This window comes from Mirounga leonina, unplaced genomic scaffold (genome assembly GCF_011800145.1).
Source record: "Mirounga leonina isolate KUSES-001 unplaced genomic scaffold, KU_Mleo_1.0 Mir_201, whole genome shotgun sequence".
In the NCBI taxonomy this organism is placed as follows: Eukaryota; Metazoa; Chordata; class Mammalia; order Carnivora; family Phocidae; genus Mirounga; species Mirounga leonina.
The window spans coordinates 20332419-20356268 of record NW_023270504.1 but is presented as its reverse complement, the minus strand read 5'-3'; the positions used below and the strand labels follow the sequence as shown (position 1 = coordinate 20356268).

At 44.3% G+C, this 23850-nt stretch overlaps 1 protein-coding gene across 3 annotated transcripts in view; it reads right to left on the bottom strand.

The window, feature by feature from the left end:
• Positions 1-9658: 9658 nt before the first annotated feature.
• GPR19 (G protein-coupled receptor 19) overlaps positions 9659-23850 on the bottom strand; it is a 35554-nt gene continuing 21362 nt past the window's right edge. For 2 of the 3 annotated variants that reach the window (XM_035028194.1, XM_035028193.1), the window contains exon 4: positions 9659-11127. In XM_035028194.1, the coding sequence (XP_034884085.1) occupies positions 9858-11105 (1248 nt within the window). In that variant the 5' untranslated portion in view covers positions 11106-11127 and the 3' untranslated portion in view covers positions 9659-9857. Of the gene's footprint in view, positions 11128-20145; positions 20221-23850 lie in introns of those variants that run through there. The other variant, XM_035028195.1, reaches the window with a different exon arrangement.

Genomic DNA, 23850 nt, shown 5'->3' with positions numbered 1-23850 from the left:
GAACAATTAGTGTTCTAACTGGTAATAATCCTATAATCTGCATAAAGCAGGTTTTCAGGCTGCTAGGTCACTTGGTTCTCTTTTCCCTTATTCCATCCATTTTACTTAACTATAGAGTAGTCATGAATCAGAGCCAAGACTGCCGTGTAAGTTTCTGCCAATTGTGCACTGCACAAAGGCACTCAGTTGAGGAGGTGAATGGGCCTAAAATCTAGCTCACATTCCCTGCAACAGGCCATGTGCAGAGGAACGGGCACCTGCCAGGTATCTCCTCACCAGGGCACCTGTGGTGCAGGTCTGCCCAGCGAGGTGCCTTTTTAAAATTTGCCCTAAGGGAGTACCTTTCTTAATTCTTCCACCCAGAGGGTGCCTTTTTAAAAATGCAAAACAGTGCCATGCTGCAGCTGGCCTATGGCTGGCTCCCCAGAGGAATGCCAACTGTGTGCAACTCTTCTCAACTCCGCGTTGAGTGACATCCAGTTGGTAGCTTTTAATCGGCAACAATTGGAGTATTTTTTTTAAAAGACTTTTTATTAGTTTATTTGACAGAGAGAGACACAGCGAGAGAGGGAACACAAGCAGGGGGAGAGGGAGAGGGAGAAGCAGGCTTCCCGCCGAGCAGGGAGCCCGATGTGGGGCTCCATCCCAGGACTCTTGGGATCATGACCTGAGCCAAAGGCAGACGCTTAACGACTGAGCCACCCAGGCGCCCCCGATTGGAGTATTGACACCACAGAAATCAGTGAATGCTACAAATCACGAATTACCGCCCCCTCCACCCGCCCCACCAGACTTGGTTTCCAGCACACCAATGAAAAAGGCCTAGTGTAGGCTAGAATGGCCCTGACCAGAGCAGGCATAGTAGAGGCCTCAAAAATGTATGACTGGAAGACCCCCGGAGCTGGAAGGGCTCTTTTTGTAAGTCTGTAGGCAGCTTGGAGATGCCCATATCAAAATCAGATTGCAGTTGACCCTCGGACAAGCCAGGTTTAAAGTGCGCAAGTCCACCTAACACACATCTTCAATACACACAGCACTGTATTTTTTAATAATTTAAAAAAATACGGAGAAACAGTGGGGGCGGGGCTGAGGGAGAAGGAGAGAGAGTTACAAGCAGACTCCACGCTGAGCACAGAGCCCAATGCAGGGCTGGATCTCGTGACCCTGAGATCACGACGTGAGCCAAAACCAAGAGTCAGACACTCAACCAACTGTGCCACCCAGGCGCCCCAACACTATTTTTTTTATGATTCTCTTAATAACAATTTTCTTTTTTCTAGCTTACTATATTGCAAGAATAGAGAATATAATACATATACAAAATATGTGTTGACTGTTTATGTTATCAGTAAGATTTCCAGTCAACAGTAGGCTATTAGTAGTTAAGTGTGGGGGAAGTCCAAAGTTCTATGTGGATTTTTGACTTTGTGGGGTGTTGGCACTCCTGTCCCCTGCGTTGTTCAAGGGTCAGCTGAACTTCACAAGACAGATGATGGTTGTGACTTAGAAACTGTTAACGGTCGCAGAGAGATACTCGGCCCAAATCTTGAAGTGACTAAGAGGTAAATCAGCTGACTTCTTAAAGCAAGCCCTGGGGTCCAAGTGGACAGACTCATTCACCTATTGGGCTGTGACAGGTCCCCCAGACATCCCTGGGCTGGGGGTTGGGCTGGAGTTGGACAATGAGCTTTGGCTTGCAGGCCATTCTGACTGGAAAAATACATATTTGAGCAGGAAAAATTTCCTGTGGTTCAACAGAACCGATTCCAAACTTGCCACGCCTCAGTGGCCCTCTGCTGAGAAGGAAAGCAATGCCTGCTAAGCACTTCACAGCCCCAAACCCAACATGGAACCAAGTTAGCAGGCTGACAATGACCACTTTGCCTACACCGACTAGACTTGGATAGTCCAGAACCAAACAGGCCAAAGGCCATCCCAGGCCTACACAGAGTTTTGGATCATACCATTTCAATGGAATGAAGACCATGCCTGCCAGCACCACGAGGAGAGAAGGTATAGGATTTATGGCTAAATAAATAAATAAATGTATATATAAAATTCCCCTCAAGCGTCAGGCCAGGACAGCCCTAGGCCCCAACTTGCCGCATTAGAAAAGGAAGGAAGGAAGCCAAAAACAAATGTCCCAAGCCTTCTCCCAAAAGGAGGCCTTCATGTGGGCGTCAAATACAAAATCAAAGCTGGAGGTGCCTCTTCCCTTGTGAGAGTAGCCCTGTGTTTTTACCACTCCAGACAGAAAACAGAAAAGCCACAATCCCTTGAGCATTTTTAGGGAGGCAGAGGAAGAACCCTACCTACCAGTACCCAGTGCGGTGTCTTTAAAGCAGAACTATGCACCCTTCCTGGCATGGGACAGAGTGAAGAGAGCCAGAAGAGGTGGGGAAAGGGAGGCTTGAGGACAAATCCTAGCATGACTGGGTTCAGGAGATGCTGACTCTGTACCCAGCCAGAGATACTGGAAGTATGAAATAGGAGAAGGTCCTTTTTCAAATTTTATAAAGGGCTCATCACGGAGTTCCTCTCCATTATCCCTCCTTTAGTGAAAATAAATGTTTTATTGATCATTAACCACATCATTCTGTACTTGGGGGTGACAGAACAACATCAAGCTAAAATGTGCTCATTCATTTGTTATCAGATAAAGTGAAAATCGAGTATCTCTACAAGTATAATAGGTGCCTGTGGCATTTTGAGTCAGATGGCTTTTTGGAAACATTTTTGTTGAGTAAAAAGAAGTAGCCAGTTGTGTGCTGATAGATGTTTAACGACTGACTCCTGGTTGGGGGAGGTCTGATTTGTCGTATTTACCAATTTCTGGGGTGGGAAAATTCCCACCGTGGTTGATTTCATGCTGTGTTGTCAACCAGCAAACAACATTTTTTGAAAATTTGAAATTGGCTCTTGCAACACGTATGAGCCACCTTCACACCACTGGATAATCTGTATAGAACAAGAACAGGAAATCTGTTAGGAGTCTTTCAGGTGAGAATAAATACCCAATTGAAATTGTTATAAACAACCATGAGAGTGAAAGTTATGGTGGCTTGACAATGTCATGAAAGACGTTTAAAGTCATTAAAGACTCAGAGTATTTCCTTCCTTTTGCTCTACCATCCTCAGTAGGTTGGCTTTTGCCCTTGGCTTATCCTCTCATAAACATCTCAAACAGTAAACTCGTGTGTCTTTTCTTTAAAAAAAAAAAAAAAAAAAAATTAAAAAGCCATAAACCATTCTGTTAGTTTAAACTTTTCTTCAAAATAAACTTAAATGTTCCTTACATTATTTGTGTTCCTAAGTGTGAGTCTTTGGGTTTTTATTGTGTTTCTTTCCCCTTCAACTCCAATTACCAAGTAGCTTTTTTTTTTTTTAATACCATCACTTGGGTTTCACTTGATTTCATTGAGATTTGTTTCTAGTTCTAGTAATAATTCATTTATGGTTTAACTGAAAATAGACAGTCGTTACATGTTTTAGCTCCATAGTTGCCTCTGATTAACCATGGCCTACAGTGACTTAGGTTCTGTTTCACTGTTTTTTCATATTCTGCTAGAATAAACAGTTAAATTAACAGACTGATTTTCCCCCGTCAGTTTTCTCTTCCGTGTAAGTGGAAACCCCAACAGAAGAGTGATGATAAAAGTCTACATTCTCAAGTATTTTATGTCTCCTGTTTTTAGACCATTCCTTCTTAAGAAATATCTGAAGGGGGAATAATTTCCTTTGGGGTGAGTAGAGAAGTAGCTCTACCACCTATGTCCCTTCCATCCAAGTTCCTGCTTCCAATTGTTCCTTCTCCCTTGAGTCTGTAAAATCTTAGCAGAACTTAAAAAAAAAAAAAAAAGAGCTAAGGGAAGAAAACAATGCCACAATTTGAGAGTAGCATTAAAAACCTGTTTCTACTAATGTTAACACATGGTAATAGGTGCCAAGAAACTTGAAAGTTGGAAAAACTCATTGGGTTAGCAATGGCTAAAGTAAAATAACCATAGAAATCTTTATTAAGGGCTTCTCCTGTGCTCAGTAATGCACTGAATGATTTACAGGGATGTGGGCTCATTTTACTACTACAATTCTATAAGGTGGTGTGATGATAAGTCGTACATGTCAATTTAAAGATTTAATTTATTTATTTATTTGAGACAGAGAGAATGAGAGAGACAGAGAGCACATGAGAGGGGGGAGGGTCAGAGGGAGAAGCAGGCTCCCTGCCGAGCAGGGAGCCCGATGCGGGACTCGATCCCGGGACTCCAGGATCATGACCTGAGCCGAAGGCAGTCGCTTAACCAACTGAGCCACCCAGGCGCCCCTGTACATGTCAATTTAGCTAGCTGTAATACCTAGTTATTTATCAAACACTAATCTAGATGTTGTTGTGAACGTACTTTGTTGATGTGGTTAACATCTACAATCAGTTGACTTTAAACAAAGATTATCCTTGATAGTATGGGTGGGACTTACCCAATCAGTTAAAGGCGTTAAGAACGAAAATGCGGTTTCCCAGAGAAGAAGAAATTCTGCCTCAAGACTACAGCTTCAAATCTTGCCTGCTGGCCCAATCTATAGATTTCAGAAACGACAACACCAACCGTGTACCTGAGTTTCCAGCCTGCCTGCCTGCCCTACACATTTCAAGCTTGTCAGTCCCCTCAATGGCCTGAGCCACTTCCTCCAAAAATCATCATCTAACTATGTCCTACTGGTTCTATGATTAGGGTTCTAGAGAACTCTCATACAGGTAGGCACTGCCATGTTCCCCATCTTAAAAATGGAGAAGCTGTGGTTTGAGAATAATTTGCTGGGTTAAACAGATGGTAAGCAAAAACCTGAACTTCAACACAGAAGTTGACTTCAGAACCTTTGAAAGCAATCATCATACTATTTGTGACGAAAGAAAACTTTGCTGGCTGGATATATCACTGGAATGTTGTGCCTAATTTTCACTAATGTTTATTTTTTAAAGATTTGTTTATTTTATTTTAGAGAGAGAGAGCAGGGGTGGGGAGAGGGCAGAGGCAGAGGGAGAGAGAGACTCAAGCAGACTCCCTGCTGAGTGTGAAACCCACACTGGGCTCCATCCCAGGACCCTGAGATCACGCCCTGAGCCAAAATCAAGAGTTGGATGCTTAACTGACTGAGCCACCCAGGTGCCCCATAATTTTCACTAACGTTTAAAGAGTTATTCAAGTAGAATGCACCTGCCTGGAGATTCAGAGAGCCCAGAAGTATAAACGAATCTAGATAGTCAGAATATACATCTATTCTCCGCTACTGTGCTGCCTGTCTCTCTCCCATCCAGCTCCTCACAGCTACTTCTCTGCTCCCCCATTATCTTTGCCATGTCCTCATCTTCGCACACTCAGGGTCCTACTAGCAGAATCCAGTCTTCTTAAAGAGACTATTCTTTGGAAGACACAACGGGGAAGCAGAAGAGAGGATGCACTCAAAATTCCCTTAGAGAGTTTTAATCCATATCTAGCTGTTGTGGGCAAATCGCTGCTCTATTAACTGCCTGCTGAAAACCAGATGATGTTCTCAAGCTTCCAGACCTACATCCTAATCATGAAGCCAGATACTCTTGCACCCATCATGGCAGAGCCCAGAGCTCCTTGGCAGTCTTTTCCTGCAAAACTAAAATCGCACATTCTTCAAATTATAGGTGAATCCTAATTGTAGAGCCCCTAACTGTATAACTCAGGGTTGATAGGGGGGTTTTCAAAGCAATCTTTGAAAGAGGCTTCTTCTGGAAAAGAATATAGAACTTTTGAACAGAAGTGTTCGGGCGCCTGGGTGGCTCAGTTGGTTAAGTGACTGCCTTTGGCTCAGGTCATGATCCTGGAGTCCCTGGATCGAGTCCCGCATCGGGCTCCCTGCTCGGCAGGGAGTCTGCTTCTTCCTCTGACCCTCCCGACCCTCCCCCCTCTCATGTGCTCTCTCAAATAAATAAATAAAATCTTAAAAAAAAAAAAAAAAAAGAAGTGTTCAGCTGAGCAAAAAAGTTCAGAATGGTTCAGGCTGGGCAAGTCTGGATTGCACTGCTATGAAAAGGGCCACGAATTCTCAGAGTGGAATGGTACAGGGAGCAGAAAAGAGAGAAAGAGGCCTGGGTTAAGTGTGGGCGGCACGACCACCACTTTGGGGTCTGATGGCATTTTTCGAAAATGATACCATTTGTAAAATGGGTTTAAAATACTATTTTGACTGGTGATTTCATGTCCGTAAAGAGTATTAATTATTTTGGGATTTCCTCCAATGTTTAGATGCTCCGTCTTTGGAACACACTGATTGATTAGTTAATCTACAGCTGCTCCTGGTGCTCAGCAATTTTCCCTGTCTTGTTGCTAGGAGACCAGGACTGCTCCGAACCGGCCTGTGTGACAGGCATCATGAAGAGGTGGTGGGCTCTGCCGACGAGCCACAGTGCCATCAAGCGGTCACTCTGCAAAACGGTTCGACAGAGTGGGTTTGTGTCCCCTGTTCTCTAATTAGAGCACTCAGGTTGTCTTGGTTCCAGACGAATTAGCCGGTTCGCTGAACCGCGGGGAGTTGTGTATTCTCTCCGTGCTCTTCCGCACACAGTGAGGGGTTTTTTCCTTCGATAAATGAATCATGCCATGGCAAGCAGGATGGTGAAGTTAAAAGAATGCTGGATAGGTTGGCAGAAGGCATTTTAGTTCGCCCCTACTCTGACTTCTCTTGGTTGTAATGTCTTCCTCTAAACAAGGAGGGGCGTGTGCGACGTCTCTCAATGTCCCTTCCATCCCCAAATCTCCAATTCTTTGCTACTTTCACACGCAGTTCTTCCCCAGAGGAGCTTATCCTTGCAGCTGATCCTAGTCAAGGAGCTCCAGCAGACCTCGGTGATGTGGCTTCACGGTGAGTTTGAGCGGGTGGAAGCAAAGCTGGAGGGGGAAAGGCAAGGACTGTGCCCACCACCACAGGCCAAACTGCCAACCTTCTCTGGCAAATGACTGCTCCCACATGTTTGGTGGAGTCCCCCTGGGTAAATCTGTCTTTCCTGAGCAAGGAATTCTGGCCCAGGGAAGCAGCTCCAGGCATCTTGGGTAAAAACTTGTGATGTAAGGTCCACAGAGAAGTGCATCTGAGCAGGATGTGCTTGTGGACTCTCAGCAGAAGGCTGGCTGGACTCATGCTTCCACTGAAGATTAGAAGAGCAGGAGAAATTTGCATTCCACCCACAGGATGCACCCCTGTCCCTTCTCTGACAGTCTCTGGGAGCCAGGTAGGACGATTGGCTCTACCCTGCCCCCTGCCCCCCATTACCTTTCTTCAACTCCTGTTTGGAGGCCCCATGAATCCAGATTCATGGTGCACCTCATCATGGACCCAGTGCAGAGACTGGGGTCATTTTTCACTCTCTCCAACAACCTGCTTCCCTGTGGATTTAACTCTGCTTCTTGCCAGGCAGATGTGAGTTATGGTGAATGTTGTGCTTGTCCTGCTGGGACTTATACAAATCTTCATCAATCTGTGCATTATGTCCAGTATCCTCTGATTTCAGGATCAAGTGAGACAACCGGAATCCTGAATATTAAACAAGCCTGAACCAAAATACAGTGAATTATCAACATGCTAAGAGAATACAGCTGAATTATCGTAGGCCATGAGACTATGATTTGGTTGACACTTTTGTCATTATTGGGGGGATTCTTTAAAAAAAAAAAACCACCATGAGATTGTCTCACTGAATTGCCACCTACTGGGGTAAACTCACAGAACATTCAAGACAGAATGGAGCTTAGTACTCATCTTTTAGTTTAAACTGAGACCTGAAAAGATGTATCAAAATAAAATTGAGATGAATTAAATTTAACTTTTTACAATCTAACTTCAAAAAATATACCATTTAAAGGGATCAAAATAAAAGTATGCACAAAAAAATGGACAAAAATGCAAAGGTCTTCTCTGTTTTTTAACAGGTCTGAACCTCCGAATTCAAGAACCAATGGGAGAACTGTCTAGCTCATTCAGTCATTTTAGAGTGCCATCTGCTGATGGGATAAGTAAGAAGATGAGGAGGAAAAAGAAAAGGAAGAAAAATATGAGATGTTCTTTTTCTCTCTTCAATCTGTTGATTGAAGGAAGCACCTCCACTTAAAAACATCTCTGTAGATGTTTTGCAGATGAGATATTTCATGGTGTTTGTTCCTGGCCCTGAATATCAAACCTAGTCTTGTGTTTCTCTGTGATTGTATCTCTGACACTCAGCACCACAAGTCCAAGAACCTATCAACCTATCCATGGCCAAAGAAAATATGAGGGCCAGCTCATCAAATTTCACCTAGACTCTCCTTTTAAGAATGGCCAGATTTTCTTAGACCTTCCTTAAATTTCCACCAAGGCAGCAGCCAGGAGGCCCAGTGAGGCCTGGCTGGGACTGGCCACTCACGTGTTCCTTAGAGAGACTTCTGTAATGTCAAGGGAAGAGTGACATACTTGCAGTGAGAGGACCCAAGTGTGACTACCTGCCCTGTCAGACTCCAATGTGGGCAAGTCACACACCATGGCATCCCAGGTTCCTCATCTGTGAAGCAGAGGTGACAAGTACATCGCAGAATTCTTTTGAGAGGATAAAATGAGATCATGCTGGTAAAAATCACTAACAACTGGAATTATTATTTGCAGCTCTGAACTGGGATGTGAAAATGCATACGTGTCTTGTCTGTAAACCTTTTATTATTTAAATAAGAATGTTTTTTTTAATGTGCTGGCCCTAGATTTGAAATAACCGAAACTGACAAGCAGAGAAGAAAACCTCGAGATATCACAGGCAAAGAAGAGTCTGGGCTTGGCAAGGGTGTGATGATGTATCCTGCAGAGAGATGAGGGGAAAGAGGTGCTGGCAGGGGAAACGGCCTCATGTCCGAGTCTCTAGGACAATGAAGAAGGTGTTCCTTGTCCTTGGTGTCTTTGTGTGTAGGGTAGGGATGGGCAGCCAAAGACCTCTGCCCGAACTGCAGAGCCCAGAGAAATGCCACCTGCCGTTTCTCCCGTTGGCACTTTCTGGGCTTGCCTAGCAAGGACATCTACTCACTGGCTTGAGTTTAACTCAAAGAAGGGAAGTAAACGTCCCAGACACAGCCTAGATGGGACACAGATGTGAGAAAAACATCATGACTTCAGAATTTTCAGGGCATCATCAGTTGCTTAGGTAAGGGAGAATGGAGAGAGAGACAAAGAGGGAAATTAGGCAACTTGATTATCACTTTTCTTTCCCTAAGAATCCTGATTAAAATTCAGTCACAGAAGGCTTCCCAGCAAGTTCCAGTATATTCCATCCTATGGAGTGCATCCCACAGGAGATCTGGACAGTGGTTACTTGGAAAAAGGTGATGTAAAAATATGTACAATATTAACACTCCCTCAATGTTACTTAGTCGGAGTAATACAAGTCTCTGAAATAATGTGTCACATTAGATTTCATTTGCAACAGAAGCCCACAGTTACAAAATTTCAGTAGGGAGGAGAAAAAGCAGACAGAATAAAACTAAGTAGAGTCATGAATCAAAGACTGTGTGTATGGTTTATGTTTTTTGGACCCAATCAGGGTAAGTAAAAAGTAGAAAAGCATTCTCTTTTTTATGCGTGTAACATAGTAAAAGGATTACCAACCATAGCTCAAGGTGAAAGCTTCCTCTAAAACCAAAAGCAACCAAAATAAAACCACAGAAATGATAATCAATAATTAAATGCATTTTGCAGCATAAAACATTTCCCTCAGAAAGTTGATTAAAAAAAAAAACATTTAAAAAGCTCCTGTTTTTAGAGTTAAAGCTTTTTAATCTCTGGCACATAACAATAATTGAAAGAATTCTGCGAAATTACACAAAAGTATTTGGTGGATTTGAATTAATGGGCCAAGCAAGCTTTTTTTCCTTGGCTTCTCTGTCAAATGAATCATAGATCGAGTCTTTGGTTATAGTTTTGGCCGTGGGAGGAATTTCTGAAATGCCAACGTAGTTTTTTTTGGCCATCCTTGAACTGGTTGTGATAGTATACGCATTGCTTCGGTAACATTTCATTGAGGACATGCAAAAAGTCTCTTTCATTCCTCTCCTGAAATTGGCATTATAGATGGAATACAGCGTAGGTTTAGAGGCCGAAGAACTAAAGGATATCCACGTGATGGCTGTGAAAACAAGGGAACTTTTCTTAGAGTCTCGTTCATGGGGGTGCCACAGCTGAGCCACATGGAAAGGCAGCCAGGAGAGGAAAAACAACAGATTTAAAATGAGGAACATCTTGATCGTTTTCACTTTTGTCCTTGGGACAATGTTCATGGTCCTCCTCACTGTTCGGCCATCAGTGCCTATTCTCCAAATGTACTTCACGACCTTCTGGTAAAACAAGATGATGAGGACAGACGGCATGACGAAGCTCACCAAGAAATGGATGATGGTATAGGCAGTTCCTTCCCAGGAGGAAGGGAAGAAATAGTTGCAGTGACTGTCCCAGCTGGAGCCAAAGAAAAAGAACACGGGGGTCACAAAGGCGGCATCGAAGATCCATGAAGCCGCGATCATTTTCTTGGCTTTTTCTCGGGACACCTTGAAGCTCAGGGGATAGACAATGGTGTAGAACCGGTCTATGCAGATGGAGAGGAGAACATAGATCTGGACACCGGGGGTGAGATACTGGAAATAGCGCACAACCTTGCACATCACGCTGCCCAGCGTCCACCTGCCAGTGGCGAACTGAAGCAGGACGAAAGGCGTGCTGGCCACGCTGACGAGAAGGTCAGCACATGCCATGGAGACCACAAAGTAGTTGGTGGTGGACTGAGTCCTCCTACTCCGGTGGATGACCAAACAAACCAGGGAATTGCCAAAGACAGAAAACAACCACAGGGCCCCAAAGAAAATGCTGGCTGTGGCCACTTCGCCGGGTTTCAGCCCAGGCTGCAGGTCTGTTGTGTTGCTCCTCCAGCCGCGCTCCTCGTGGAACGCCGTCCGCTCGTGGCGTGGCAGGGCGGAGGCTGTTTCCGCACAGCTGTGGTTTTGCAGGGGCACCAGCAGCGTGGGAATAACCAAGGGCGGCTTGCCGTTATCCATTCTGTGAGCGAAAACCATACTCACTTGTTTCCTTTCAGTTCTGGATAAGAAAAGAAGAAGGAGGCCTCCTGTTAAAACGGTGTCATAAAGAGCGACTCCTAAGGCTAACGATCTTATCTGACACTTAGATGGGTTGTCATTCGCCAGGAAGGAGGACTTGAGCCTTGGCAGGACAACTGGACTCCTATCCGGAAACAGCCCTGGCTCCGTCTCTCTTTCGTTTCAGGAGCTGTTTTAGCTGATCCCAGCTCAAGCTCTCTCTGGCCTCCCCTTCTCTTGACCTTTCGTCAAGTGAGGTGGACTCCAAGCCCCACCCCTGAACATCCCCTTGGCGCCTTCACTCACTGGGGACCACAAAGGGTGAGGGTGCTCGGATCTGGCTCACGGTGAGGGCACCACCCCGCAAATGAAGAGCCAGTGGAATGCGGGGCCAGTAGGTGAGAAGTTCCTAAATGTCATGACACTAAAGCAGTGAGGCTGTGAGTGGAAGACGTGGGCAGATGGAAACACACACAGATGTCAGCTATGGAAATAGCTCCTAGGAATCTGCAGTCAGACTGGCTGGCTCCTGCAAGTGGCCCCGTTCTTCCTTCTGCAGAGTTTCTAGTTCAGAAGCATTAGGGAAGTACACGGAGCCACTGTATGTAACACTTAGAAGAGCCAGAATATCACCTAACTAAATGACATCTAAGAACGGCTCGCTTTTTTCCCAAAGATGATGTGCTTCATGTTCTAATAGCTTTGCCACGTATCCAGGACATATCTTGATGTCCTTCTGCTGTTACTGTTTCACAAAAGGACATATTGACAGGAGAACATACAAGACGTCCTCTAAAGAATGTACCCAGGTTACTGGAAAGCTTATGGCCTCTGCATGATTAAAAGCAACCAACTATTAACTGTTACTCAGCAGCTTTTTAAAAGCTTATGATCCTTAGATATAGAAGAATATTATAAAGTTTAGCCTTTTTTTTAATTTTGGGGGGAACTATTTGGTGAGGAAAAAAGTTATCTTTTTTAATAGGTAAAACGATTATATAATTGTGGGCTATTCAGTTAAAACTGGGGTGACTTGGGTTGCAGTTGGATTATTAAGGTCTAATTTGATCTGAATCTATGAAGCAGAAAAGAGAAAGCACAGCACCTAAATCCAAAATAACCAGAGGGTGCCAGGGTGGCTCAGTCATTAAGCGTCTGCCTTCGGCTCGGGTCATGATCCCAGGGTTCTGGGATCGAGGCCCGCGTCGGGCTCCCTGCTCGGCGGGGAGCCTGCTTCTCCCCCTCCCTCTGCTTCTCCCCCTGCTCATGCTCTCTCTCTCTCTTTCTGTATCTCTGTGTCTCGAATGAATAAATAAAAATTAAAAAAAAAAACATTAAAAAAAAATAACCAGAGCAATTCCATGTGGGCTGTGGACAAGGGGAGGGCACTCCAGCAGCAGGCTCCAGCAGGGCCCAGTGTCCCCCACGGTGGGCTCCTATGACTAGCCTCACAAAGAAACGTTCCTGAAGTTTTAGAGGTGGGATTAAAGAACAGGTTTTTTGTTTGTTTGTTTTTTAAGATTTCATTTTTTTAAGTAATCTCTACACCCAACATGCGGCTCAAACTTAAAACCCCGAGATCAAGAGATGCACAGTCCACCGCTGAGCCAGCCAGGTGCCCTAAGGACAGCTCTTAATGAAAGAACGTTCTTAATGGCCCGCATTTCCTTGAAGGACTTTTGCGCTAATTTGTGGCAGGGAGAAGAGTGTTAATATATACTGTCCTCACCAAGAAACCACATTCAACAAAAATCTGGAGCTCAGGGCAATAATGTAGTAAATGCCAGTCCCGTATTATCTTCAGGCTTTTTTTGTCCATGAGGCAGCCCTACTTGATTTCTCAAAAGAAATGTCGTAATTAGGCATTTGACTACTAGAAGACCTTTAAGCATGGATGGCTGGTTGATAGTTGTAAGAAGAGCAACCATACTTCCATATAAAAAAATCAGGATACGCAGCCTGAAAACAGAACATAAGATCTAAAATTAGCACTGTCCTAGAAAATCTGGAATGCATGACCCTTCTACTTCTAAAATTGAAATTATCTCTTCACCTTCGTATGTGTAAAACCTACAAAATGCCCCCAATTTTTTTATAAGGTTTAAACTTTAGGGGTGCCTGGCTGGCTCAGTCAGTGGAGCATGCGACTTGACCTCAGGGTTATGGGTTCCGAGCCCCACGTTGGGTATAGAGATTACTTACAAACAAAATCAATAAAATAAAATAAAATATTTAAAGTTTAAAGCAGATGAGCAATTTTCCCAGGCAGGAGGAGCTGTTCTAAACTTTTTGGGGATGCCTGTAGCCTAAATAAAACAGAAGTTGGTGGCATAGGCACGATGCTGCAGTCAATACACATATTCTGAAACCTGTGAACTTACTTTTGTTTCTCTCTTCCTCTCATAGCAAAACCCTGCACGTGAAACTCAAGTTCACCACCACAACTAAGGCACCGTGAGGCCTCCCATCTGCCATCATTTCCTCCAGCTGCATGTCACCAGTGAGTTCGTCTGCCCACTCCTCTAGCCCCACCAATGGGAAGCAGAGGATCCCACTCCTCAGAAACTGGACAAGGGAGCCTTGAGGAGCTCCTGAGTCCAGGTCTCCCCTGATGATGGCACGGCTGTTCTGACTCTACCTAAAACTGCTGCAGCCCTGTTTTTTCATTCAGTAAACCAAGACACTATGCTAGGTACTAGGGAAACAAAGATTAGTAAGGCCCAGAAGAGGGCAAATGTATAAACAAGCTGCCTGACCATATTATAACTAAATTCTGTAATAATTATAACTGATGCTAACAAGACAAGGAGCTAAGTGGCAGAGAAAAACGAGGATCCAATTTTGTATGGGATAGGAGAAGAAAAGGGAAGATTTCACAAAGGAGATGAGGTCTGAGTTGGGGACGTGGAGACTAGAACTTCTTCAGGAAGACAAGGGAGTGAAAAAAACATTCCAAGGGAGAGACAGAGCACGTGGAATGGTTGGTGGGGGGGGTCATCTTTTCTGGGTTGATCATTTTGGGGCCCTTTTCCTTTCAGAGACGACATTTTCTGCAAACCACACCTCCCAGAGTTTATCGTTTCTAAATGCCCTACAATCAGACTGACCTAACTTTTCCCCAAGGTTACAATGAGAGGTCACATTTTCTGCATTCATGGGCTGCGATGTGGTCAGACAGTGGATGAGAATATTGACATATCCAGAATGGCTGTGGTATCCTCGTTCACACAGCACTTTACTACAGCATTTTCCAAGTGTGTTTTGCTTTATAGCAACGGTTCTCTAGCTTAGCAACGCATTGGACTCTTCCAGGGAGCTTTAAAAAAATACCCCTGCCCTGTTCCTACCCCCAAAGATTCTAATTTAATTGGTCTGGAGGGCAGCCTGGGCAGTGGGAAATTTCAGGGTTCCCCAGGTGATCCTAATGGGCAGCCGAGATCAGGAATCCCTGCTTTAGAACTGTTTCCATGTTTCTGTCTTCCCCCACCAAGCTGGGGGCTCCCAGGGGAAGAATGTTATTCTTTTTCTTTACATTAATAATTGTTTATTAAGTATTTACTGAATGGAATCTGTAAGGACAGAGAACTGAAATGCATGACTCCTGCTCTAGGGGGCTCTGCTAGGAGAATTCAACCAGAGACAGAGAGTGATTGTGTCTTCTGAGCTGAAACACTGGTGACCATGGAGACGGGGAAAACAGACTCCTGAGCAGAGCAGGGCAGGCGAAATTGAAGTCACCCTGGACTACTTTGCTACCTGCAGCAGAATTCTCATTGAGGGGAGAGTGAAGGTAGCCGAGGTGTCCTCAGACAGGCTTCTGCAATCCCCACTCTGGAAAAAAATTAGTCTGCCATATTATAAGTAAGTTCTAGGGTCCCAAAGTAAAATTTCAAAAAGGTCTCCCCTACTCCATTAAGTTGGAAATAAATCCCTCTTCAGGGGAGAGTTTCTGAAATACAAGGGCTGCTTAACTAATTATGTCTGGGTCATCCATATGCAGTAATATTAACAGCAAGAAACAGAGTATCTTAAGCAGACTCCACACCCAGCATGGAGTTGGTCCCATGACCCTGAGATCATGACCTGAGCCAAAATCAAGCCTCAGACGCTTAACCAACTAAGCCACCCGGGCACCCCAAGAATCATGATCTTAGCTTTTTGAAAATCACGCTGAGAGGTGGATGAATGTATGAATGATGAGAAACACAAGAAAGGACCACAAAGAGGCACAGAGGGGCTCAGCTGACAAACTCTGTGTAGTCACAGGTCTGCCAGGGGCGATTCCTGGCCAAGCACATCAACTTCTGCTTAGGCTTGTTCTCAAGTCCAAGAACCCTAACAACTGATTTCTTTTCCCTCATGAAATTATAAAGATTCACAGACATTCTCACAACATAGGAGGACCATTTTTATTTCTGACATTTGTTCAAAAATTTAATGTCAAACTAGAATTTTTAGAATGTTGAATTTTTACACGATTTGGTTGGGAAAAAAAAAACTGTAACATTTTCTGTAGAATGGTAAGCATCTGCTGGACCGAAGCCAACACATAAGATAAGGCTGTTTATTAATGAGCAATAAGATTAATTATGAGGACAGCAGTTATAACATTAATACTACGGAGAGTTGATAGATATTTTGTGCTTATCATGTGTCAGGTACCTTTGAGGTAGGTAATATTATTAGCTCTATTTCACAGATGGGAAAAACTGAAGTTCCTCCCCAAGATCATAGTTATAAACGAGTCACCACAGGATTGCCTCATTCCAAAGCCCATGCTCTTAACCACCCCTGGGGAGGCCACAAAAGGCGGGATCTGAATTCAGAGGGTCAAACTGGCTGTACACGGATAGGTTTTTCTTGACTCCTCAATCAAACGGAGGAATGTAAAATTATTCTGCCACAGCCTCTTGCCTACCCACAGATACATCTGTTCAATATGCTAGCTCAGAAATATGTGACATAGTGAACATTTGGGGGGAAAAAAAAATCACTCCCACCACATACTGCACGGAGGCTTGGCATCAAAAGTGCAGTAGACATGTTGGTCTGGAAATACAGCCTTTCTTCAGAATAGAGAGTATGAGACTACTGGAAATCCATTATGACAGATGATGAACTGTTGTAGCCTTTAAACACAGGATGAAAGCAGAACTCTAAACCAGTGTGAACTGAAGTGAGAAGTCTGATCAGTGGTATTAGCCCAGGTAAGAAATTGTCTCCTTTAAATTTTAATTGTTGTAACTTAGAGAACATGATGGTGGAGATTTTCTCTTAAACCTTTCATGGTGATGTACACTTTGTGTATACGTGAAAATAAATGCCCAGAACAGGGGTGGGTGACTGGCTTGCCTAAGCTGCCCAGAACCAGCTGCGCACATTTCTTCCCAACTCCAAGTTCAATGACATCATGTTGGCATAAATCAGCCACAGGAGGAACAGTCACACCATGGAAATGGACAAACACCACAAATGAGGTTTTTTGCCCCCTGTGCAGCCAGTTGTCCCACATTTACCAGCCTACCAACTTCCAGTAGAACACCATTTACAGGGCGACATCTCCCGAAGCCCTGAATTTACAAATGGCGAAGGAGGCCACAGAAGGCGTCAGAAGCTTCCCGAGTGGCTCTCTTGCTATCTGGCCCTGAGCTTTGGCTCTGGTGTGCACACTGAGCTAAGTGCTTCATGACTTTGGTGGGGGCACAGGAAAACCAGGGAGGATAAGACACATTCTCACAACGTGCTACCCAGGTACGGCCGCCAGATGAAATACAGGATGCCTGGTTCAATGACATTTTCAATGACATTTTCTTAGCATAGATATGGCCCATACAATATTCAACTGGTGTCCTCTATTACTATTAGCTAAATCTGGCAAACTTACACCCAGAATGGAATCCTGTGCTGAAAAACATCTATTTATCATCTCACAATACAGGGATATTGCAAAGTGGATATGTACGCAGGCTTTGAGGTCAGACAGCTGAAGTGCGAATCCCACCTCTGTCACACACTAACTAGTTGTGTCACCCAGACACATTATCTAACCCTCTTGAGCTCCAGTTTTCTTACCTGTAAAATGAGGATAATTAGCCCCTATCTCACTTGATTACTATGAAGGTTAAATGAGATAATACATGCACAGGAGTTAAATGAGTTAACACAAGTCAATCTGCCTGGTATGAGGAAAATACTCAGTAAATGTTATCCCTGTATGGTTCTATAAACTATCTAACACGGTGTCTCGCACATAGCAAGTGCTTAAACAATTAGTACTCTTGGAGTACCTGGGTGGCTCAAGTCAGTTAAGCGCCCGACTTCGGCTTAGGTCATGATCTCAGGGTCCTGGGATCCAGGCCTGTGTCGGACTCTGCGCTCAGTGGGGAGTCTGCTTGTCGCTCTCCCTCTCCTTCTAACCCTCACCCTGCTCCTGCTCGCTCACTCGCGCACTCTCTCAAAACCTTTTTAAAAAAATTAGCACTCTTGTGGAGGTTCCTCAGAAAGTTAAAAACAGAACTACCTCATGATCCAGCAATTGCACTTTTGGTATTTACCCAAAGAATAAAAAAATACTGATTCAAAGGGAAACATACACCCCGATATTTATAGCAGCACTATCACCAATAACCAACTTATGGAAACAGCCCAAGTCCATCGACTGATCAATGGATAAATAGATGTGGTGTGTGTGTGTGTGTGTGTGTGTATATGTATGTGGAATATTACTCAGCCATAAAAAAGAATGGAATTTTGCTATTTGCAATGACATGGATGGGGTTAGTATTATGCTAAGCGAAAGAAGTCAGTCAGAGAAAGACAAATACCATATAATTTTACTTATACTAAAAATTTAAGAAACAAAGGAGCACAGGGAAAAAAGAGAGAGAGGGGGCACCTGGGTGGCTCAGTCGTTAAGCGTCTGCCTTCGGCTCAGGTCATGATCCCAGGGTCCTGGGATCGAGCCCCGCATTCGGCTCTCTGCTCAGCAGGAAGCCTGCTTCTCCCTCTCCCACTCCCCCTGCTTGTGTTCCCTCTCTCACTGTGTCTCTCTCTGTCAAATAAATAAATAAAATCTAAAAAAAAAAAAAAAAAAAAAGAGAGAGAGAGAGGGACAAACCAGAAACAAACTCTTAACTATAGAGAATAAACTGATAGTTACCACAGGGTAGCAGATAGGAGGGTGGGTTAAATAGGTGATGCGGATTAAGGTGTGCACTTGTGATGAGTACCAGGTGATGTATGGAAGTGCTGAATCACTGTATTGTACACCTGAAACTAACATTATACTGTATGTTAACTGGAATTTAAATGAAAACTTATTAAAAAATTTTAAAGAGGCGCCTGGGTGGCTCAGTCGTTAAGCGTCTGCCTTCAGCTCAGGTCATGATCCCGGGGTCCTGGGATCGAGCCCCGCATCAGGCTCCCTGCTCAGCTGGGAGTCTGCTTCTCCCTCTCCCACTCCCCCTGCTTGTGTTCCCTCTTTCGCTGTGTCTCTCTCTGTCAAATAAATAAATTTTAAAAAAAAATTTAAAAAAAAATTTTTTTAATTAGCACTCTTCCTATTGTTAGCCCATTAAGTCTTAAAAGCCATATGACAAGCAAATTTTAGTAACCACATCACACATCACATACTATAGAGTGATAATACTAACATTAGTCACATAATTTAGCTGTGTTAAGAGTGAATGGCTTTTGGGGAGGAGCCTAGGTACCTAATCATCATTCACATTGTTGGTTTTAAGGGGAAAATCACTGAGATCCAAATAAATCAACACAACCTTTCTCCAAGTTGGGCATGATTTTTTTAGTGCTATATTAACGCATAAAACTTTTTTCTATACCCTAAACCAAAACATGTAATACAATGAATTGAGTATTTCTCAAAAGCATCTAAAATCCACTCTGCTAAATTACTTCCATTAGGTAATTTGGAATACTTGCAAAACAACCTCACATTTCCACTGAAAAGAACTTTCCCCTCCACCATCTGAGACTCCTAGTATCACAGGCTTATAAGCCTAGAATTTTCTTGAATGCCATTTTCCCCTTTCCTGCTATATATTATATATTATATAATACATACAAGTATTCCTCTATAATATTCCAGCTCTGTGCCTTTCAATCTGTTTCCCGACTGGGATCAAGCTTAGTTTCCTAAGATCAGACTGGGCACACCATCTTTGTATTTGGATACTGGTTGTCCAAATAACTAGATTACTCTTCTACCACCTTTATCTTTCTTTGTCCTTCATGTGAATTTTAAAATATCAGTAATAAAGAGTCAGCATCATAGGAGTGATTTCTGGAAGTGAGGAAGGCTTCTATCCCAACTTCTCTTACCACTAGGGCATAATTCTTTTAAAGTCAAGGCCCCTATTAAAATGTAAATGCTTCTTTTTTTCTAAAAACTATTTTATTTTTAAGATTTTATTTATTCATTTGAGAGAGAGAGAGAACGAGTCGGGGGGAGGGGCAGAGGGAGAGGGAGCAGACTCCCTACTGAGCAGGGAGCTCAACGCAGGACTTGATCCCAGGTCCTGGGATCATGACTTGAGCTGAAGGCAGACACTTAACCGACGGAGCCATCCAGGCGCCCCAGAATGTAAATGCTTCTTAAAGAGTACATATTTTTACATATTATCAGTAGAATGGTGATCTCTGAGATCTATGGTCTTAGTGGAAATGAAAACAGAAGAGATGCTGAAACAAAAGCCTTGAGGACAGTCAGCATCTAGGAGAATGGGGTGCCGTTATGGAAGGGAGCAGGTGAAGGGTGAAAGACTGATGGAGAAGCACCTACTTGACGGTTCTGTGTAGGGATGGCTAGCATTGGAATAAATGTCGCACCCAAAAAGAATGTAACAGAAAGGAGCCCAAGCTTTACCCCACATGGTTTCTGTTGGCCGCAAGCTGCAGTCCTCCCCAAATTCTTTACGAACAGTGTTGCAGGAGAAAATGTTAGGTCATATTGGCACCCCACTGTGGGTAAGTATAAAGGACACTGGCCAATATTTCTCACCCTACTGCCACTTAGTAGAGTCCTGCGTAGGAGGGATGCAGCTCCAGATTTAATAATACTGAACTTCTCCCCTCTCTCTACTGTTCATGCAAAATCTGTAAAGTCAGATAAAATGGGGGGAAAAAAGAGAAATAAACACCAAGAAACTTCACCCTAAGAAATGACTATGTTGTTACGATGGTATATGTAAAATCATCTTCTATTATACATTTACCCAATAGTCTTTTCATACATAGTATGAACCAGGATTGTGCTAACTGCTGAAGTACAGAAGTTAACTAGATAGACAAGGTCCCTGCTTTTGTGGAACTTATCTCTAGGGGGGAAAACAAATAACAGTAAAACAAATACATACATAGTAAAGAAATGGCTGGCGCTATGGAGAAAAACAAAGCAGAATGAGGGACCAAGGGTCCACGGGAAATGGAAGGACAGGTGACTGGATGGTCGCCTAATGGCCATTCCCAACTTCTCCCTTGCCTTCCTCTATCAAGAGGCTGAAAAAGCAAGATAACCACTTTCCGCTATCCCTTGCAGCTAGGGATGGTCACATGAACATCATCTGCTTCTGGCAAGATAAGAGGAAATCTCTAGGAGGGTGTTGGGAAGCTCTTGGAAAAATGTTTCTTTCTTGGTAAGAGGAAAGAGGCATGCAGAGAGGGTTCTCTTTTGTGGGCCTGGCTGCCCCTTGCTTCTCCTTTGTAAACTGTCATGTGAAGACGTCAGGGCACTGGGTGGTATCTTGTGAAGTCAGGGGAAGTCCAGAGACTCACAAAGATACTACCCAGTGTCCTGACACTGTGGTGCTGCTAGAATAGCCATCACTAGACTTATTAAATAAGCAATATGTTATGGCTTTAAGCCCCTTTCAGTTTCTGTTATTTGCCTCTAAAATCATCCTGACTGACACAGGGTCTTATTTCAGATGGACTGGCCAGAGAAAGGTTCTCTGAGGAAGTAATACTAGAGCGGAAACCCCAGTGATGGGAAGCCAGCCATGTGAAAATCAGAAGAGCATTCTGGGCAGAAGCAATGTGTGCAAAGATCCTGGGGCAGGAATAAACTTGTTATGTAGCTGGAGCAGATGAATGTGGAAGAAAATGGCACCTGATATAATCAGAAAGGTGGGCAGGGGATTGGATCACACGGCATTGGAGGGCACAGGTACTAGTCCTACCGCAGTGAAATCCAGTGCAGGTTTTATTCTAAGGAGTGATAAGATTATGACCTGATTTATGTTTTAAAAATACAACTTTAATTGCTGTGTAGGTGGCTGAGAGAAGTGGGGGGCACCAGTTAAGAGGTTATTACAATAACCTAAATAAGTGATATTGATGGCTGATAGCTAGTAGCCATGTAGGTGGAGAAAAGTAGATGGATACTGAAAACATTTTGGGGACAGCCAACAACTTCTGCTGATGTGTGACAGGGTTTGGGGATAGGAATGACTCCCTAGGTTTGAGGGTCTGAGATGCGGGGAGAAAAGCTTGGGGAGCTGGAAATCAATAATTTTATTTTGGGTGAGTTGCATTCTTACTGGATACCCAAGTAGAGATACCCAGTTGGCAGATGAATATTAAAGTTTGGAGAAACGTCTATTCAGATTCTTTGCCTGTTTTCATTAATTCATTCATTTTTCCGTAAACACATTTTAAGATCATACCCTTTGCCAGAATGTACTGTGCTAAGAACCATGTATACAATGGCCAATAAAACTGTGTCCTTACCTTCATGAAGATCACGGTCTAATTATGACTGTGTTGCGGAGGGATGCGGAGAAGAGTAATAAGTAAAAATAAAGACAGTAAGTTGTAATGAGTTCTGTGAAAGAAAAGAGCAGAGCGTGGCAGGAGGGCCCGCTTTTGGGCTGGGTGGCCGGGGAAGCAATGAAAGCAGCAGGAACCAAGACAGAGAAGAACAGGACCGTCTATGGGTAGACTCTCTAGGACTCCTGCTGCAGACAGATGACAGGACAAGGAAATCAAGTCACCAAGCTGCCTTGGATACCAGCCACCTTTCAGATCCTGAGAAATGTTTCAGGCTCCTTGGGGCCTGGCCTTAGTACTTGTGATAGGCAGTTTCCCTTGAGGCAACTCAGATTTCTCTGCAGTCCAAAGAACCTACCACACAGTGGGGGGTGGAGGGGGGAAGAGATAAAAAGGGGTAAGCGGGGGCCTGGAGGGACAAAATGCCTCTGGGAACTTCCCTGCACTCTTGTACCAGATGGGTTCCCCAATTCTCCCACACTATGTCCCCAATAGGTCATTTAGGCAGGAAGCAAAGAATGCCTTCATTTCTGCTTAGAGGAGGAAGGAAGCTGGGTAAAAGGAGGAGGCCTGACTCCCTCTCCTGCAGGTCACTGCTCCATGGAGTCAGTGCTGTCCACTGATAACTGCAACTGGAAGACTCCACCACACTGTACAAAGGCAAGACAAGTCCCTGCGGGTACTGATTTGTGCTGTGCTCCTCGCTGAGATTTTCCTATTCCCTTCTGAGAATGAATCCAGACCCTAAATGCTGCCTTGTCTTGGAGGAGAGTCGTATCGCTGGGCCCCGAGACAACCCTGCTTCCTTGGCTTTCGTGTGTTATAGGCTGAGTTCTCTGAGAGGACTTCTACAGAGCGTAGGAGGGAGAAACAAGGATGTCTGAACCTGGATGTGGCTATGGCCCTTGGAGCCATGCAAAAGGCAGGCCTGGATGGTCAGAAGAGATCTTTTTGGGGATGACGAAAACGTTCTGAAATTTGATTATGGTGATGGTTGGGCCACTCTGTAAATATTAACACAAATCACCGCCTTGTAACTTAATATGAGTGGGTGCTATGCTATACGAATAGAGCTGTTTAAAAAAAAAAAAAAAGAAAAGAAAAAGATAAGCCTGGGACCCTTGCCTCACTTCCCCACTGCACTCCAGGTAAGTGACAAGTGGTAATGGAGGAGTACAGCTAGGGGGCTGGATCCAAGGCCGGACTTAGAAGTACAGTCTGCCGCCCCAGCGGGGTACCAAAGCCACAGATCTCCCAGCTTTCAAGGACACACACCAGCTCAGACAATCACATGTCTGCTATGACCAGAGGGGATCCAAGGCTAGAGGGACCACCCGTACATTTTGCTGGGTTTACAAGCCCCAGGACCTAGAAAGAGGAAGAGAGTCCCAGTAATGTTTGTCACTGACTTTCCCATTAGCCTGGTAGGATGGAGTCTTGCAGAATGGCCCCCTAAGGATGTCCATGCCACACAGCAAAAGAGACTCTGCATATACAATTAAGGTTATGAAACTTAAAATGGGAAGATTATGCTGGATTATCCAGGTGGGCACAAACTAATGAGCCCTTAAAAACAGAGGATCCTCTCTGGTTAGAAGCAGAAAGATGAGGAAAAAGAAGTCAGACAATGATTCCAAGCATGAGAAGGAGCTGGCTCTGCGATACAGGGGCTCCCGTGCAAGAACCAGGGAGAGGCCACTAGGAGTTACGGATGGCCTCCAGCTGACAGCCATCAAGAAAATGTGACCTTAGTCCTACAACCACAAGCCACTGGATTCTGCCAACCACTGCAAAGAGCCTGGAAGGGGAATCATCCTCTCAAAAGGAACACAGTGGGGCGCCTGGGTGGCTCAGTTGTTAGGCGTCTGCCTTTGGCTCAGGTCCTGATCCCAGGGTCCTGGGATTGAGCCCCGCATCGGGCTCCCTGCTCAGCAGGAAG